The following is a 19,010-nucleotide window of genomic DNA, read 5'->3' as shown; positions in this document are numbered from 1 at the left end:
TCACAATCTGAGCGGCACAGCTCCTTCTGCATCTAGGGGAAATGTAGAAACCTGCGAGAGCCCATCTGACAGGCCCCTCTGAGCACCTGGAGAGAAACAGAAAGCCTGCCGTATCTTTTCTGCTCTGGGAGAGGCCAACCAATTCTCAGTGACTTGGATCACTGGGAATCAGAGAGAAGGCGGGTACCTGAAATCCACAGATAAGTCCAGGCTTGCTTTTTAACCAAGAGAACTTCCTCCAACTCGATCTTCTACCTGGGTGGCACTACAAGCAACAGACACTGATTTGAGTGGGCCTCCTCCTATTTGCCCTACTTCTGCCCACTCTGGGGTGAGGGGCTGAGCAACCAAGTCACCCAAAAGGCAGGAAGCCGAAGGGAGAAAGGGGATTGCTAAGAGTTGACAGAGTTGCGAGTTGACAGAGACACGGTGTGGCCTAGTAGAAAAAGCACAGGCTTGGGAGCCAGAGGACACTTATCCCAGCGATGCCCTCTACCTGCTGTGTGACCTTGGAAAAGTCACAACTTCTCTGTCCCTCAATTTCCTCATCTGGAAATTGGGGATTCAATACCAACCCTGTTACATTGTACTCTCCCAAGTGCCTACTACAGAGCTCTGCACATAGAAAGTGCTCAATAAATACGACTCATTGATTCTCCCTCCTACTGAAACTGTGTGCCCTTTGTGGAACAGGGATTGTATCAGGACTGATTATCTTGTATCTATCCCAGCATTTAGCACAGTGGTAGTCACACAATAAGTCTTAAGAAATAGCACAAGTGTTTCCATTATTATTCTCCAGGTTTGGAACTTATCCTGGGAAATGATTAGGATCCCAGTGAGAGAGCTGGAGAGAGAGAGAGAGGGAGAGGGAGAGGCAGAGGGAGAGGGAGAGGGGGAGGGAGGGAGGGAGGGAGGGAGAGAGGGAGAGAGAGAGAGAGAGAGAGAGAGAGAGAGAGAGAGAGAGAGAGAGAGAGAGAGAGAGAGAGAGAGACACCGACCATCACCATCTTTTATTAAAGACTCCAGAGTGAACAGGGGAAGAGCATGAGCTAGCCTGGAGGATGGCTGAGCTCTGCCAGGATGTGAGGGGTTTCCAGCAGGTACTCAGGAATATTTTAAATCTACTTTAGTTTTTGGCCTGTTGTGCTGTTGGGAGGCCTCATGTGCACCTGGAATGGGAATCAGCAATCCAGAGAGTTCTGGGGATGATTTGTCCCGACAGAAGGCCCAGAATGGAGATAAGCCCGGGCCCTGTGCTGTACCCCCTTCATCTTGGGAGGGAAGGTGATGACGGCCCGGTTAGAGCCTCATCTAGGCAAGCAGCTGGTGAGGGGGTCAGCCCGGGACACGGTCATAAAGTTCACAGAGCAGTGCAGCAGGGGGCATATCTTCTCATGGTCCTTCAGCACTTCACTCAAGTGTTTCAGCTCCTCTGTCAATTTCCCAATTTCTCTCCTCAGGGAGGTGTTTTCTTGCTCTAGGCCCTCGTACTCCTGGAGGGGAAAACAGGAGGGGATGAAGTTCACACCACCGGCAGCAAGTCCTTCTGGAACACCCGGGCCCTGGTTTCACCTCTCCCCCTCCACAGAGGACTGGCAAGAGGAAATGGGGCAGGAAAAAAGTCAGTTAGACATAAGGAGGAACTTTCTGGCTCTCAGGGATAACAAACAATCCATCGGGGCATCAAGGGAAGCTTTGGAGTCTCCACCTGTGGAGATCATTTTAGACAGGACAGATGAGCCTCTAGCCTGGCTGGCTTGGGCATTCATCAGCCTGGAGGCAAGGGGAGACTTTATGAGGCTTTCCAGCTGAATGATTCTCCCCAGCCACAGCAGGTAAGAGTCAGCTGCCGCTCTTTGGGATGGAAAATTTATATATCAGAATGGCCAGGCTGAAAGGCACCTCTAGGCCATTCGGTGCCTCTCTGTGTCCGGGCCACCGCACCTAGACCACCCAACACCGGAGCTCCTGTGGGACACTAGGATTTCTCCTGGGTCCTGGGTGGGCTAGTCCTGCTCTTGGCTTAACACAACTCTCCTTGATGGCTGGCTTTTACTTTCACTTGGATGTGATTCAGACTTCTTGGGGGCCTGAGTGGTTTTCTGTATTAACACACAGGAGGTTGCCGGGTGCCCCACAAGGAACACATTGACTCAATATGAAATTATCCCTCACCACATTTCCCAATTTGAAAACCCCCTGAGCATGCTAAGGTTAATACACTAGGTTCTGCCATTTAAATGGTCTTTTCATACCTTCAAGAACGGGTGTGAAGATTGAGGAGACCCAGTAAAGCGAATGGCTTGGGTCTGTGGTGAGTTGTTCTGGGAGTGAAATGGGACTGGCTTTTTTCAGAGCATCGGGAGAGGTGGTTTGCCACAGGATGAATGAACTGCTGTTCTCTTTTTTTTTCCCCGTCACATTGGTTAAGCGCTTAACATGTGCCAGCCACTGTGCTAAGTGCTGGTAATAATAATAATAATACTGGTGGTATTTGTTAAGCGCTTACTATGTGCCAAGCACCGTTCTAAGCGCTGGGGAAGATACAGGGTAAGCAGGTTGTCCCACATGGGGCTCACAGTCTTCATCCCCATTTTCCAGATGAGGGAACTGAGGCACAGAGAAGTGAAGTGACTTTCCCAAGGTCACACAGTAGACAAGTAGCGGAGCCAGGATTAGAACCTCTGACTCCCAAGCCCGGGCTCTTTCCACTGAGCCACATTGCTGCTCCGGTTTGGACATGGGGGCTCACAGTATTAATCTCCATCTAACAGATAGGATTATTGAAGCACAGATAAACTAAAGTGACTTGCCCAAGGACACACAGCACTGTGCGGGTTGGCTCCTCCATTGAGATCAGGGTGAGAAAGCACAGGCTAGCACTGCTGTGGGGGGGATTCAGTTTGCTCAAGAGAAGAACTTCCTCACAGTGAGGGCTGTGAGCCTCAGGAGGGAAGGCTCCGGGAAGACACCATTTTATCAGAAGACGGGGTGGCCCGGAAGACTTCTAATCCTGTGATTCTCTGATGTGGATTTACCTGACACAAATCAGTGGTTTAACATCACTGAGGGCTGTAGGCCTCATGACTCAGATGCTCTCAAGTCTGGTAAAAATATAAATCATGAGGAACAGGAGGGTTCCAAGAGCAGTTCAGAGAACCCCATGGCCATGGGGACTAGCTGCATCTTTGGTCCTTTCGAGGCAGCCTGAAAGAATGCTACTAAATGGGGACGAAGCACAGCTGTATAATAGTAAGGGTATTTATTGAGCATCCACTGGGTGCAATGCATTGGTACTAAGCGATTGGGACTGAACAAGAGAAGCATGAGACCGTGCTTCCTGCCCACAAGGAATTTATACACAGTTGCCAGGCAAGTGACACAAGTAGTCAGGGAGTTCACAAATTCTTCTGTGACACCTTTAGAGAATTCACAAACCACTGCAGGGCCTGCCTTCCTCATTTGGAGAAACTCTAAAGTAAACCAACCACCCATCCCGAGGAGTTTCAAGGACTGTGAGAGAATGACTTATCTGATAGGAGATATCTTTACTGAATGTCTTAGATATTTATCCCGGACTAAGTCCCCAAACTAACAGCACAGCATCACAAGATCTTAGGGCTAGAAGGGACCTTGTCAGTCCACCAAGGGAATCTAGTCCATCCCCTTGACTGCATATAAATTATTCTGGGGCAGAAGGCTGCTCAACCTATCCTTAAATTCTTCTCTACATCTAACTTGAATCCCTCGAACTGCATCTATTGAAGACAAAAGGAGAAGAAACAGGCTCAAACAAACTTTAGCCCAATAATTTCAAGGTAGAGAGTAGGGGCAGGTGAACATTCATCCGTTTGCCAAAGGTGAGCGAAAAATTTAATCTGGTAAATGGAAAGTTGGGCATCAAAGCACCTTTCTTCTTCAATGGGAGAGTAGGGGATGGACTAACCAGACAGTCAACATATTAACATATACAGTGGCCCAGGTAGATACACTGGTTCATATATGCACTTAATTTTGCATAAAATATAAATGTGCACATATCCATAACCCAGTTGGGGGAAGCAAGTGCGTTGAGCGGAGGCTTGTGGTGCGGATGGAATCTTGCTGTGAAAAGTTTGAAAATTATTCAGGTGGCTGTGGGCACATTCAGACATTTCTGGCATGTTTTGATTCTCTCGCTTCCCACTGAGACAACCTTCTCCATGTTTTGTAAGTTCCTCTACAGCCTGCTATGGTGCCACAGCACCCAACCAAATTGAATTGCTTCACTCATGGAAGACGTGGCACCCAAGAGGTGGGGAATTCCTGACCCTCCCCACCTCATCTGCCCCCCACCACCCAATCCCCAAACACTTGCCAAGCATCAAGACCCCTCAGGTGTGGACTCACCTCATGAAGTTTATCTGCTTTCTGTGTCTGTTTCTTCCGACTCCTCTGAGCTGCTACTCTGTTTTTCTCTCTCCGTCTGACTTTCCTATCATCATCCTCAGGACTCTAAGAATAATAAAAGTAATGACTTGTTAAGCGCTTACTACATGGCAAAGACTGTACTAAATTTATTCATTCATTCAATCGTATTTATTGAGCGCTTACTGTGTGCAGAGCACAGTACAAAGTGCTTGGACAGTACAATTCAGCAATAGAGAGGGACAATCCCTCACCAGGCTTACAGTCTAGAAGATGGGAGACAGGACACCAAAATAAGTAAACAGGCATTAATATAAATAAACAGACATAGATATAAACACATCAAAATGAGTAAACAGGCATTAATATAAATAAATAGAATTATACATATATACATCTAAGTGCCGTGGGGTGGGGCGGGGGGAGAGCAAAGAGAGCCAGTCAAGGTGACGCGGAAGGGATGGGGAGCCCAGGAAAAGGGGCTTAGTTTGGGAAGGCCTCTTGGAGGAGGTTAGCCTTCAGTAAGACTTTGAAGGGGGAGGGAAGAGTGATCGTTTGGCAGATTTGAGAAGCGAGGGCGTTCCAGGCCAGAGGTAGGATGTGGGCGAAGGAGGGAAAGGCGAGATCGAGGCACAGTGAGAAGGTTAGCACCAGAGGAATGGAGTTTGCGGGCTGGGATGTAGAAGGAGAGAAGGGAGGTGAGGTAAGAAGGAGCAAGGTGATGGAGAGCTTTGAAGCCAATAGTGAGGAGTTGTTTACTTAAATGGTAGAGTGGAAGCCAAAAATCAGGTTGGACCCCGTCCCTGTCTCATATGGGATTCACGGTCTGTGAGGACAGAGAACAGGTATTGAATCCCTATTTTATAGACGAGGAAACGGGAGATAGAGAAGTTAAGTGATTTGCCCAAGGCTACCCAGCAGGCAAGAAGGAGAGTCGGGATTAGAACCCAAAAAGGCCAATTCGAATGCATTAATCCAGGTTACAAGAGAGAACGTGAAAAAAATAATGAAAGGAATGGTTGTAAAGCCCCACCAGACTGTAAGCTCCTTGTGGGCAGTGATCATTTCTACCAACTCTATAGTACTGTACTCTCCCAAGCACTTAGTATAGTGCTCTGTGCTCAGTAAATGCTCAATAAATACTATTGATTGATAATGCCCAGGGCATATAATAGAGATTATTTAGGGTCTATGGCAGTTAAGAATTTCTGAACTCCCATAACCTAGACATCCTGCCTCCAAACTCTCTCACCAGATGCTAAAATGGAATTGGATGTGGGGACACTGTTCAATCATATTTATTAAGTGCTTTCTGTGTGCAGTGCACTGTCCTATGCACTTGAGAGAGTACAGTATAACAGAGTTGGTAGATACGTTCGCTGCCCACAAAGAGCTTACAATCTAGAGGGGATACAGACATTAATTAATCAATTGTATTTATTGAGTGCTTATGGTGTGCACAGCACTGTACCGAACACTTAAATACGGATATATACATAAGTGCTGTGGGGCTGAGGGAGGGATGAATAAAGAGAGTGCAAATCCAAGCGCAAAGGCTACAGTACAGAAGGGAGTGAGAGAAGAGGAATTTTGTTCCCCAAACGGTAAAGGGGCACTGCCTCTGTGCACAGGGCAGGATAAACAGTCTCTCGGGAAATGTTTACACTAGGGAAATGTCCAAAGCATCCAAAGATGGATTAAGGACTAAAAGGGGCATGCTTCATGGGGATTACACGTGGTTGCGTCTTAGAACGAGAAGATCAAGGAATTATCCTCAGACTCTAGCCAATTCTGGTGGCTAGGTGGAGGGACAGAAAGAGGAAAGATTATTTTCCTGTGGAGCAAGGCAGAAAGCCTAGGAGGCACTCAAATAAAGTTGTTGCCCTCAAGGAGCTTTGGTCCACATAACACATACATTATATCTGCATGTATGATGTGTATTCAGTTGTTGCAAATTCATAGAAGGCTTGTTTTTATGGCTAGCTATTCATTTCGGGTTTGTTCGGCAAATAGATCCCAATGATGACGCACTGTGGGAGCGATGGTTTAACCCAACCACATGAGCGTTAGGAGACAAGAGCTTAGTTGGGTAGTGGCAGGGAGGGTGAGGGGGCAGGGTCCTGGGAAGTGGAAGCACACAAGGATGAGTTTGAATTTCCCATCACAGTGCTGTGGGCATTTGGTCAGGAACTTGACTCCCACAAGGATACCCAGAATGGGTGAAACGGGGAGAGAAGGTGCCGGGGAAGGACGCCACGGTCACTACGGGGCTAGCCGGGGCCAGAGAGGGGCAGGGCATGGTTAGTATCCCCCCACCGGACCCCCGGCCTTTCGCGGCCTGGATGGTCTCCTCCGAGGTTCATTCATTCATTCATTCAATTGTATTTATTGAGCGCTTACTGTGTGCAGAGCACTGTACTAAGCGCTTGGGAAGTACAAGCTGGCAACAGATAGTGACGGTCCCTACCCAACAACGGGCTCACAGTCTAGAAGGGGGACACAGACAACAAAAGAAAACATGTGGTCCAGGTGTCAAGTCACCAGAATAAATAGAAGTAAAGCTAGATGCACCTGATGAGAGGTGAAAGGGAAAGCGGCTGGGGGGGTCCGGGGATGGCGTGCTCCCTCTCTGATCATCCGGACTCACCCTCCCACCGGCCCGCGGAGCGCAGAGGGCCGGACAGAGGGGCGCCCTGCCCAGCGGAGCCGCCTGCCCAGGGGAGCGGCCCTCGGGGGAGTCAGGAGACCACGGCGCCACGTGAGAGAGAGGGAGGGTCAGGGCCAGGGCCAGGACCAAGGGCCAGAACCAGGACCAGGGCCAGGACCAGAACCAGGGCCAGGACCAGAACCAGGGCTAGGACCAGGGCCAGGACGAGCTGTGGGAACAGAGGCAGAGAAGGCAATGGGGTGAGGGGCGGGAGCAGGAGCTGGGGCAGGGGCTGAGGCAGGGAGAGGGAGGGCCAGGGCCAGGACCAGGGCCAGGACCAGGACCAGGGCCAGGACCAGAACCAGGGCCAGGACCAGGGCCAGGACCAGAACCAGGGCCAGGACCAGAACCAGGGCCAGGACGAGCTGTGGGGACAGAGGCAGAGAAGGCAATGGGGTGAGGGGCGGGAGCAGGAGCTGGGGCAGGGGCTGAGGCAGGGCTGAGGCAGGGGTAGGGCAGGGGTAGGGCAGGGGCAGGGGCAGGGAGAGGGAGGGCCAGGACCAGAACCAGGGCCAGGACCAGAGCCAGGGAGGTAGGGCGGGGGCAGGGAGGGGGGTAGGGCTGGGGCTGGGGCAGGGAGGAGAGTAGGGCTGGGGCTGGGGCAGGGAGAGGGGTAGGGCTGGGGCTGGGGCAGGGCAGAGAGGTGGGCCGGGGCTGGGGTTCGGACGGGCTTAGGAGGGAGTGGGTCTTAGGAGGGAGCGGGGAAGGACCTCGCCCCCAACCCCGACAGCGCCCGGGCTCCCCGGACGGGACGGGACGGGACGGGACGGGACGGGACGGGACGGGACGGGACGGGACGGGTGGGTGTCTCAGCCGCCGGCCCCGCCTCTCTCTCCTGTCCTCTCCTGTCCTGTCCTGTCCCTGCCCCTCCGCCTCTGCCCCTGCCCGTCCCGGCGGGTACCTGGGGCGGCTGCGGCGGCTGCTGGTTCCCGAGGGCAGCGGCGCTGGTCCGCAGGACGCCGGCGGGGGCCGGGAGCCCGTGCGACATGCCCGGAGCTCCGCTGCCCCCGGGCCGCCCCTCGGCGGCCGCCCCTCGGCCTCCGCCCCCCGGCCTCCGCCCCCCGGCCTCCGCCCCCGCCCGCCCCACCCACCGGGGACCGCGACCGGGACGGCGACGACCAGGAGGAGGAGGAGAAAGAGGAGGAGGGAGAGGAGGAAGAGCCGCCGCGCCCCTTCCCTGCCCCTGCCCCGGCCCTTTCCTCCGTCCCCCTTCGCCCGCTTTGGCCCCAGGAGTGCCCGGCTCCCCCGGGGCTGCTGCCCCCCTCCCCTCCCCTCCCCTCCCATCCCTCCCCTCCCCCCGGCCCGGGGATTCCCAGCCCCACCGGGGCTGGCTCTGGACCGCTAAGGGGAGGTTTCGGGGGGTTTTCCTTTGCTTGGAGTCCCTCGCCGGGGCCCGCTTTTCGCCGCGACAGAAGGGGCGAGAGAGAGAGAGAGAGAGAGCGAGAGAGGGAGAGAGCGGGGCTTTTAGGGGAAGAACAGGAGCGATGGCTCGGGGAAGGATGGGCGGGCTGAGTTCAAAGGGGGAAAAGGTCAGAGAAGACCCCGGAGCGGACGAACCGCCCCGTCCAAGGGCCTTCCGCATCACACTTTTAGATAAACCTACCAGCCTCCGCGCCGGCCTCCCTGCCTCCGATCTAGGCTCCACGCGGCTGCTCGGAGCATCATCCCGAAGCTGCATTCTACTCTCGGACACCTCCCCTGGCTAGCCATCACCTCCCTCCCCTGGCTAGCCATCACCTCCCTCCCCTGGCTAGCCATCACCTCCCTCCACTGGCTAGCCATCACCTCCCCCCCCCTTGCTAGCCACCACCTCCCTCCACTGGCTAGCCACCACCCCCCCCCCCCTTGCTAGCCATCACCTCCCTCCACTGGCTAGCCATCACCTCCCTCCCCTGGCTAGCCATCACCTCCCTCCCCTGGCTAGCCATCACCTCCCTCCACCGGCTAGCCATCACCTCCCTCCACCGGCTAGCCATCACCTCCCTCCCCTGGCTAGCCATCACCTCCCTCCCCTGGCTAGCCATCACCTCCCTCCCCTGGCTAGCCACCACCTCCCTCCACTGGCTAGCCACCACCTCCCCCCCCTTGCTAGCCATCACCTCCCTCCACTGGCTAGCCATCACCTCCCTCCCCTGGCTAGCCATCACCTCCCTCCACTGGCTAGCCATCACCTCCCTCCCCTGGCTAGCCATCACCTCCCTCCCCTGGCTAGCCATCACCTCCCTCCCCTGGCTAGCCATCACCTCCCCCCCCTTGCTAGCCACCACCTCCCTCCCCTGGCTAGCCATCACCTCCCCCCCCTTGCTAGCCATCACCTCCCTCCCCTGGCTAGCCATCACCTCCCCCCCCTTGCTAGCCATCACCTCCCTCCCCTGGCTAGCCATCACCTCCCCCCCTTTGCTAGCCACCACCTCCCTCCACTGGCTAGCCATCATCACCTCCCTCCCCTGGCCAGCCATCACCTCCCTCCACTGGCTAGCCATCATCACCTCCCTCCCCTGGCTAGCCATCATCTCCCTCCACATCAGGCAGAAACACCTTACCATCAGTTTTCAAGGCTCGCCTCAGCTTCCACCACTTTATCCTCTCCTCACTTCTCACCAGCAGGCATCCGTCACTCCTCCTCAGTTCACCTAACTGTACCATTGTCTGGACGCTATCCCTCTCACTTGTGCTTTTTTTCCTACGCCTATAACTTCTTCCCCAAAACTACTACACCACAACTCTTCACTTCACATCTACAAAGTCCTCCAAAAATTCCACCTCCAAGAATCCTTCCCCAATTCATTCACGACACCCCAGTCACACCAACCCAACATCAGATGCATAGTATTCCCATCCTGAGTATTCATATGCATTTGTCTATTTTTATTTATTTGCGCATTGAAACATTTAGCCATTTCACCCTGATAACATTGTACTTCTTCCTCCTATAGCTTTAATAATAATAATAATAATTGGCATTTGTTAAGCACTTACTATGTGCAAAGCACTGTTCTAAGCGCTGGGGAGGATACAGGGTGATCAGGTTGTCCCACGTGGGGCTCACAGTCTTAATCCCCATTTTACAGATGAGGTAACTGAGGCCCAGAGAAGTGAAGTGACTTGCCCAAGATCACACAGCAGACATGTGGTGGAGTCGGAATTTGAACCCATGACCTCTGACTCCAAAGCCCGTGCTCTTTCCACTGAGCCACAATGCTTTACTCTCCCCTCCTGCTTTTACTAGTCATAAATAATTTCCATCTGCTCCTCCATTAAATTGTCCAGTCTTTGCGGGTGGGGAATGTGTGTTTTGCTACTGTTGTGCTCCTCTAAAAGTCTAGTACAGTGCTTAGGACTCAGTAGGCACCCAGTAATTACCACTGATTGATTGAGTCTTCTGAAGTATTTTCAGTCCCACTGAAAAGTTAACTCTTTTTAGCCCTGCTTGCAATCTCTCAGGTGAGAGGCTGGGAGTCCAGCCCAGAGAGTTCATCATCATTCTCATCAAAAATGTATTCATTAAATGCCCACTGAGTGCAAAGCACCGCGTTAAGCATTTGGAAGAGTTCATTAGAAGAAAATCTCCCAAATCACTTCCCTCTAGGAGATCACATCCTAATGGAGTTGACAGGCAAACCAAGATGATTGACAAAGGGTAGGAGCAGGAAGAACAAGAATGGTCCATGCTAGTCTAGGCACTTGCCATAGCTCAGCTTGACTACCCCATCCGCCAACTGCATTGCTCTCCCCCAATCAATCAGTCGTATTTATTGAGCGCTTACTGTGTGCAGAGCACTGTACTAAGCGCTTGGGAAGTACAAGTTGGCAACATATAGAGACAGTCCCTACGCAACAGTGGGCACACAGTCTAATCTCTCCCTTCACCATGCTGCCCGGATCACTTTCTGAAAACATCATGCTGCCCACTTCTCTTCACTCTTCAAAAATCTTTAACAGTTGATCATTCGTCTCTGCATCAAATAGAAATTTCTGACCATTGGCTTTAAAGCACTTAATCAGTTCTTCCCCAGTACTTATCCACCCTTCTCCCCACTACACCCCAGCTCACACTCTTTATTCCTCTCAGGTCAACCTACTCATTGGGTCTCATTCTCACCTCTCCCGCTTCTGAACCCGTGCTCGTGAAGCCCATCTGAAATCTCACCTTTTCCAGTGTATCTCTCCTCCCCACAGGTTTTAGAAGCAGCACAGGTCTGGGAGTTAGAAGACCTGGGTTCTAATTCTGGCTCTGCCACCTGCCTGCTGTGTGACCTTGGGCAAATCACTTTTAACTTCTCTGTGCCTCAGTTTTCTCACCTGTAAAATGGGGGTTCAATATCTGTACTCCTTCCTGCTTAGATTGCGAGCTCCATGGCAAACAGGGAATGCATCTGATTCGATTATATTTATCTACCCAAGCGCTCAGTATAGTACCTGGCACATCGTATGAACTTAAATTCCACAATTATTATTACCATTCCTACTTACCACTACCACACTAGCAATTTACTCCAACTAAACACTTGGATATTCACAACTACCCGTAATACTTTTGTTCACACCCTATTACCTAAGTGCTCACTCATCTTCTTAACCACTTTCTGCTCTTTTCCTATCTGTAATTTATGTTAGTATCTGTCTCACCCCACCAGACTATAAGGCAGGAATCGTGTTTACCGATTCTACTGGATTCTCCCAAGTGCTTATTAATAATTGTGGTATTTATTAAGAGCTATGTGTCAGGCACTGTGCTAAACGCTGGGGTGGGTACAAGCAAATTGGGTTGGACATAGTCCCTGTCCCATATAGGGCTCACAGTCTCAATCCCCATTGTAGAGATGAGGTAACTGAGGCACAGAGAAGTTAAGTGACTTACCCAAGGTCACACAGCTGTCTTTTTTAATGCTGTCTTTTTTGCATTGCCTGGGGTGACAGGGACCGCAATATGACTTGGCAATGTCTTGATACCGAGTTTTGTTTGAATGATTGCTCTATTTTAGTAATTGTTTCGGGAGAAGGTTGAGAGAAGGGTTGAAAGGGAGGACTGGATCAGCAGCTTGTCATGAGAGAAGGGTTGAAAGGGAGGACTGGATCAGCAGCTTGTCACCCAGGGAAACATTTCCTTTGGAACTTAAGAAAATTTCTTTAGCAAAACACATGAGAGTTCTAGAAACACCTGTCACCATTTTGTCATCCCAGTAAGTTGACTCACTGACTTTTCCACAGAAACTTTGCACATAGTAAGCGCTTAATAAATGCCATTAAAAAAACAAAACAAAACAAACAAAACTGCCTTTTCCCTTCTTTTTTTAGCAGGTAATCTACTCAGTATCCCACTATTCCATAGGTAGGACTCGAAACAGGCAACACTAAGGTAGTATTTTCGCTCATCCCAAAGAGCAGCACAATCTAATTTTAAATTTTTTTTTAAAGGCGGGGGGCAGCTAGAATTGGAAGAAATGGCCTCAGTTTGCACTATGCAGGAATGATTTTGATTTTAACATAAATTTCCTGGTACTAAGTATTTAATAATAACAGTAAGCACTTACAGAGCACAAAACACTGTACTAAGCGCTGGGAAAGAATATATAGGTGGGAATTGGACATAGGTCACCTGCCTGGACACTGGAATTGGTTATTAAAAGAAGAAGGTGCATTCTTCTTCTCTGAAGGTCCTGGGTTCTAATCCCCACTCTTCTACTTGCCTGCTGTGTGACCTTGGGCAAGTCACTGTACTTCTCTGTGCTTCAGCTACCTCAACTGTAAAATGGGGATAGACAGAGCCTCATGTGGGACAGGGACTGAGTCCAACCTGATTAATTTGTATCTATCCCAGTGTTTTGCACAGTGCCTGGTACCTAGTAAGCAGTTAACAAATACCATAAAAAGGTCTCTAATAGTATGGTAGATAATTATTTTTCCAACATGGTTGAAGTCCAACCTGGAGGCAAAGGGTTGGATTTGATGAACTTTCAAAATCCTCTCAACATCCTTTCTCAGTCTTTCTTTGATGCCTCTTGGACTTGCACTTGATACAAACCCCACCTTCAGTTCCACAATAATAACAATAATGGTATTTGTTAAGTGCTTACTATGTGCAAAGCACTGTTCTAAATGCTGGGGGAGGATACAAGGTGATCAGGTTGTCCCACGTGGGGCTCACAGTCTTAGTCTCCATTTTACAGATGAGGTAACTGAGGCACAGAGAAGTGGCTTGCCCAAGGTCACACAGCTGACAAGTGGCTGAGCTGGGATTTGAACCCATGACCTCTGACTCCCAAGCCCGCGCTCTTTCCACTGAGCCACACAACACTTATGTACACATCCTTATTTTCTGCCACCTTCCCTGTAGGTAATTTATTTTAATGTCTGTCTCCCCCTCTAAATTGTAGGCTCCTTGAGGGCTCTGTGGTCCCAAGCACTTGGTATAGCATTCTGCCCACAATAAGCACTCAATAAATACCATCGATTGGCTGAAAATCACTGTCTTAAGTAAACAGTCAAATAACCACTCAGGAAGAAACCAACATTTTAATTCACATTTCTCCTCAGAAACTAATTCTTGTTCCTGAATGGCCTGCCTTAACTTCCTCTCCACCAACTTTCTTCTGAATCCCATGAAATCTGGTTTCATCCCCCATTTCTCTGCTGACATCCTGCTCATCAGGGAGTCCCAGTGACTTCATTAGGCTAAATCTACTATGTTGTAATCCTCCTTGATTTCTCAACCTTTTTGACACTGGTTCCTCCTCCTCCTAGAAAATTTCCCCCCGTTTGGTTTTACTGGCATGGTAATCTGGTTCTCTTCTTACCTCTATGACCACTCCTTTTCAGTCATCTTTACCAAGTAGTAGTAATAGTAGTCGTAATGGTATTTTTTTTTATGGCCCATTGGGTGCAATGCATTGTACTAAATGACTGAAAAAGCACAAAAGAAGCACGAGGCACTTTCCATGCCCCCAAGGAGCTTAAACTTTCATGAGGGAGACAGACCTAAAAATATTTATTAATCGAGTGGGCGGAAAAGATACTTGAATGTACAACTGAATATATACATGAGTGCTGAGGATGAGAAGAAATAAACACAAAAGTGCTAGAGTTAGCTGTTGGATTGGCAGCTTGGGAGGTTGAGAGTTTATTGGGTAAAAATAACTTCTAGACTGTGAGCCTGTTGTTGGGTAGGGACCGTCTCTATATGTTGCCAACTTGTACTTCCCAAGCGTTTAGTACAGTGCTCTGCACACAGTAAGCGCTCAATAAATCCGATTGAATGAATGAACTGGGAAAGGTTTTGGAGGAGGTGGGATTTTTAGGAAGGCTTTGAACATGGGGAGAGTGTATCTGTCAAATTTAGGTGGCAGAGGGAGATCTGGTATCAACACCTGGCTCTGCACTGCTTCATCGTATGACCTTGAGCAAGTCATTTTAATTCTCGGCATCTCAGTCTCCCATATGTAAGGCAGTGAGAAGAATCCCTGCCCCTCCCTACCCACAAGGATGTGGTAAGAATAAAATTAGGTAATAGATGTGAATGTGCTTCGAATTCTTAGGAAGAGGGCATTGTGAATGCGTGAAACCACGAGTTCTTAGAAATAAAGCAATAATGAAATCCAAGATGTTGCTATAATTTAGGTAATACATTTATGGATATAAAACGGAAGTTGCTTTGGCCTGGGTCACCTCTGATGGCCTTCTTTTGTTTGTTTTTTTAATGGTATTTGTTAAGCATTACTACGTGGCAGGCACTGTACTAAGCACTGATTAGCTCAGAGATGGCTCCCAGATGGCAAGTGGCTGGGTGTATTAGGCTGGAGACGGGGGCCGGGGGTGGGGGGAGGCAGGGAAAAGTGGAAAGGGAAGAGCAATGGAGGAAAAAAGGAGGACCAGGGTGAAATTATCAGGGCAAGTGGGGGAGAAAAGAGCAGCAGAGTTGACTGCGGGGAGAGAGTTCACCTACAGTGAGAGCAGGGGCAGGAAATGTGGCTGGTACAGGGGAAATGATGGGGAAAGGGACCCCCACAGGTTGCTAGCTTAGGGGTGAAGCCCTTTTTTCCCCCCGCCCCCCACAGCTTTGGGAGCTGGACTCCCAGCCTCACTCATCCCATACCTCCGACAAAACCTGAGCCTTCCAAGAGGAGGGAATGTTTCCGAGTCAGGCTGAAAAAAATCCCACAATTGCATCATTTCTGGCCCATTAGCTCTTTGATGCTTGTCCACCTGCCTCTCCCAACCCCCGTTTTCCTCATTCTGAGTCCTGCCCTCAAAATGAAAAGTTGGTTTCTGTGGGCCAGAGTTCCTCCTGGGACAGTGACTGGGAAAAGAGAAAGTTTGGGGATGAGGGCAAGAGCAGGGACACTAGGGCAGAGCCTGGAGTTAATGGAATAACACAAAGATGAATAAGGTAGCAACCATTTACTCTTCCTGAATGATCCAAAGAACAACTTCTTAAGATCTGAAAAGTTACAAATAACTTTAGAGATGACATATATATATATGATTCCCTGCATTCCCAAATATGTTAACAACTGATTCGGGCATGATTACTTTGCAAGCTCCCATTGCTTATTTTTCACCTTACACATTGCCCTAAAAAGACATTTCTTATGGCAATGCAGAGGGTGGTATAAATTGTACTTCCAGGAGCATCTTACTCGAGAGGATATCTTGGATTTTTTTTTAAATTTGAGCACGATGGCCTGCTCAGAAACAAAAGGGCAACTGGAATATTGAGAATCCATTGGCCACCATCCTATTAGGAATCAACTAATTGAAAGCTCATTGCACCTAAAGAAAATGCCTTTCCCAGGGCATCTTTTGACCTTAAGGAGATGCTAAATTTATTATTGAATCATACAGCTGGAAGGGACCTTGTGAATAAAGAGACCAGATGTCACTTCTACTGCAGGGCAGTCATATAATTTTGGCTGCTACCCTGCATCCCAAAACAGAGGGTTCCCATGGGTTCCCCTTTATGCCAAGGTCGCAGCATTGACGGGGGAGAGTGGCAGTGGCGGCAGAAGCAGTCGCAGGAAGGAAGGGGAAGCTATGGCCAGAGTGGTACAGCTTTCCTCACTGCTACCACCCCTCCCCACCTGCCCCATTGCCACATTCCCTACTGCTGACCTTCACCTTCTGACATCTTTTCTGCCTTGGGCCGCTCTCTAGAGGTCCTGATGGAATGGACAACAGAGGTCGAAGGTCAGGAGCAGGAAACTTGATGATGGGGGACATAGCAAGAGGGAAGCCATCCACTTCCCCTTGCCCGTTGCTGCTGCTACTTCCAGCCTGCATTCCTGGGGCAGGGTTCCCTGCAGCCATTCTTTTGGCCCTTGCTGTTAACAACATCCTGGCGAGTTGTTAACAGTTCGTGAATATGTGCCAATGAGCAGGCGAGTGTCTGTGTATGTGTGAGAAGAATGTGTGTCAGTCACTCTGGCCTATATTTCTTCTTTCCTTTCTTTCTGTCTGTTTCTACTTTCTCAGTCTTTCTCTCACTGAGCCTCCTCCTTTCTCCCTCTGCCTCTGCCTCTATTTCTAGTGTTTTCTCTCTTTGTCTCCACATGTTTCATTCTTTCTGGCATCTTCTCTCTAGCTCTATCTTCCTTCCTCCCCTTTTTGTCCCTGTCCCCTATTGGCCTTGGCTTTGCCCTACTTTGCCCGTAAGGTCACCTTACACTGAAGGCCTTCTGGCCCAGATCCCTGTTTCCAGGCTGGTGCATGTCCAAACTGTCCAAGGTACGTGACAATCCACTCCCCAGCCCGCCTACCTCCATAGCCTCCTTCAGTGTTCAATCACCGCGACTGTCAGGGAGTTAGCTCTTTCTTAGGTCCTTTATTCCTTTTTGGTGCAGTTGTAGGATAATTAAGATCCACTAGGATTTTCCCTAGGGTCACATCCAGGTATAAGAGGCCACAAGTAAGACCTCTAAGTTAGATTCTATCTTGGGGCCCAGTCCAGTCCTATGGGGTGTCCAGACCCAACTCTGCCTGAGCCTGCCCCAGGATTAAGAGCCTGAACCCAACTGGAAGCAACAGTGATGGCCTTCAGAACCGGACTTCACTTCTGGGACAGAACAGGGGTGCCCAAATGGCCCTACAGGCTCCTGGGATTTATATCCTCTTCCCAGGGAAGGAGGAGACAATCACACAGACACACAGAGTCAAGGGAAGAGTGGACGGTGGAGAGGGCCACCAGAAAACTTTCCTGGAGAAAAGAGTAACTGGAAGACACTGGTCTAGACGGTTGGTTTGTAAGAGTAGGGATTAGTACTGATTTTTTAAAAATTAATCATTTGGTATGCAAAGCACAGAAATGAGGAGTAATTTGGGTAACATGAAGGCAGTTCAAGAGAAGCCACTATTTGTCAGATCTTGTAAAACCAATAGTTCTTGAATCTGGCTGCCAGCAGAGAAATGGCAGCAAACGTTAGTCTGCCTGCAATTCCAGGAAACTTTCACTATTTTATTGTAGCTCCCAAACCAGTCAAAACAGCATGCAAGCAAGCTTTTCTGCACAAGTCACTAAAGCATCAGTTACTCCAGAGCCTCTCAGCCGAAAGGAGCCCTCTCATGTGGGACAGTCATCTTTTGGCCAAGGGTCACAATGAAGGCAAACCCATCCCGTTGGTGGTCAGATGTCAGACCGGCTGGGGAGCTGAGAGATGGAAAGGGACACAACAGGGAATGGTTGTGTTTGAAGTAGAGGTGCTTCTCTGGCAGGCCTCCCTCTGAGGAACTAAAATTCCAGCTGGCTAATTTCCTTTCCACCATTCCAAGTACCACCAAAAACCTCCAGTTGTTGCCCAATCACACCCACATCAAACAGAAACTCCTTTCATTCATTCGCTCAATCATATTTATTGAGCTCTTACTGTGTGCAAAGCACTATACTAAGCACTTGGGAAGTACAAGTTGGCAACATATAGAGACGGTCCCTACCCAACAGCGGGCTCACAGTCTAGAAGGGGGAGACAGACAACAAAACAGAACATATTAACAAAATAAAATAAATGGAAAAGTAAATATGTACAATTTGGTAAGGACAAGTATGTCATTACCATAGGCTTTAAAGCACTCAATCACCTTGCCCCCTCCTACCATAACTTCCTTGATTTCCTACTACAACTCAGCCCACACAATTCACTCCTCTAACACCGACCTAGTCACTGTATCTCAACCTCATTTATCTTACTGCTGATCTCACCCACATCCTGCCTCTGTCCTGGAATGCCTTCCCTCTTCTTATCTGACAGACGATCACTCTCTCCACTTTGAAACCCTCATTGAAATCACATCTGCTCTAAGAGGTCTTCCCCAACTAAGCCCTCATTTCCTCTTCTCCCATTCCCTTCTGTGTCACCTCTGCACTTGGCTTTGCAACTTTTATTCACCCCTCCCTCAGACCCACAACACTTACGTACATCTCCAGAATTTATTTATATTGTCTGTACCATCCTCTGGACTGCAAGCTCATTGTGGGCAGGGAACATGTGCATCAATTCTGTTATACTGTACTCTCCCTAGCACTTAGTATAGTACATTGTACACAAAAATATGATTGACTGAACTAACTCTCAGTGACGCAGCCAGCAGATGACAGAGAAAGGATAGACTGCCGATATTCACACAGATAATCTGCAAACTTCAGTTTCACATTCCTCCCCCCAAATATTTTGCCACAGTGGCTAATAAGTAGTTAGATGAACGGATTTGACTTTCCCCTCCTCTTTTGTCCCTGCCCCCTTCCAAGGAGGGAAGAACCAGCGGTGAAATGTCCGAAGGTGGGAAGTAGTAGAAAGCAGCAGGAAAGAGCTTGGATAACACCTGATTTGAAAAACAATCTAATAAAGTGTAAAAATTGTTATTAAAAAGGTCAGTAATTGCTAAGTGCTTACTGTGGGCCAAGGAC

The 19,010-nt window shown here is 49.5% G+C and overlaps 1 protein-coding gene across 1 annotated transcript; it reads right to left on the bottom strand.

The window, feature by feature from the left end:
- Positions 1-1,000: 1,000 nt before the first annotated feature.
- On the bottom strand, positions 1,001-8,105 carry BATF3 (basic leucine zipper ATF-like transcription factor 3). Its single transcript, XM_038761350.1, has 3 exons — positions 8,019-8,105; positions 4,393-4,497; positions 1,001-1,496 (listed from the first exon to the last, which is right to left on the bottom strand). Exons 1-3 carry the CDS (start codon positions 8,103-8,105, stop codon positions 1,311-1,313), a joined length of 378 nt encoding a protein of 125 aa, XP_038617278.1. The 3' UTR covers positions 1,001-1,310.
- Positions 8,106-19,010: the final 10,905 nt, after the last annotated feature.

Source organism: Tachyglossus aculeatus, chromosome 19 (assembly GCF_015852505.1).
Source record: "Tachyglossus aculeatus isolate mTacAcu1 chromosome 19, mTacAcu1.pri, whole genome shotgun sequence".
Lineage (NCBI taxonomy): Eukaryota > Metazoa > Chordata > Mammalia > Monotremata > Tachyglossidae > Tachyglossus > Tachyglossus aculeatus.
Note: the sequence above shows the minus strand (reverse complement) of the source record. Positions and strands in the feature narration are given on the sequence as shown.

Bases quoted from the DNA above. Each gene is read 5' to 3' on its own strand.
- BATF3 (XM_038761350.1), bottom strand. From the start codon at position 8,105: ATGTCGCACGGGCTCCCGGCCCCCGCCGGCGTCCTGCGGACCAGCGCC. The intron at 4,498-8,018 runs GTACCCGCCGGG...TATTATTCTTAG, and splicing joins AGCCGCCGCAGCCGCCCCAG to AGTCCTGAGGATGATGATAG. The intron at 1,497-4,392 runs GTGAGTCCACAC...TTTCCCCTCCAG, and splicing joins AAGCAGATAAACTTCATGAG to GAGTACGAGGGCCTAGAGCA.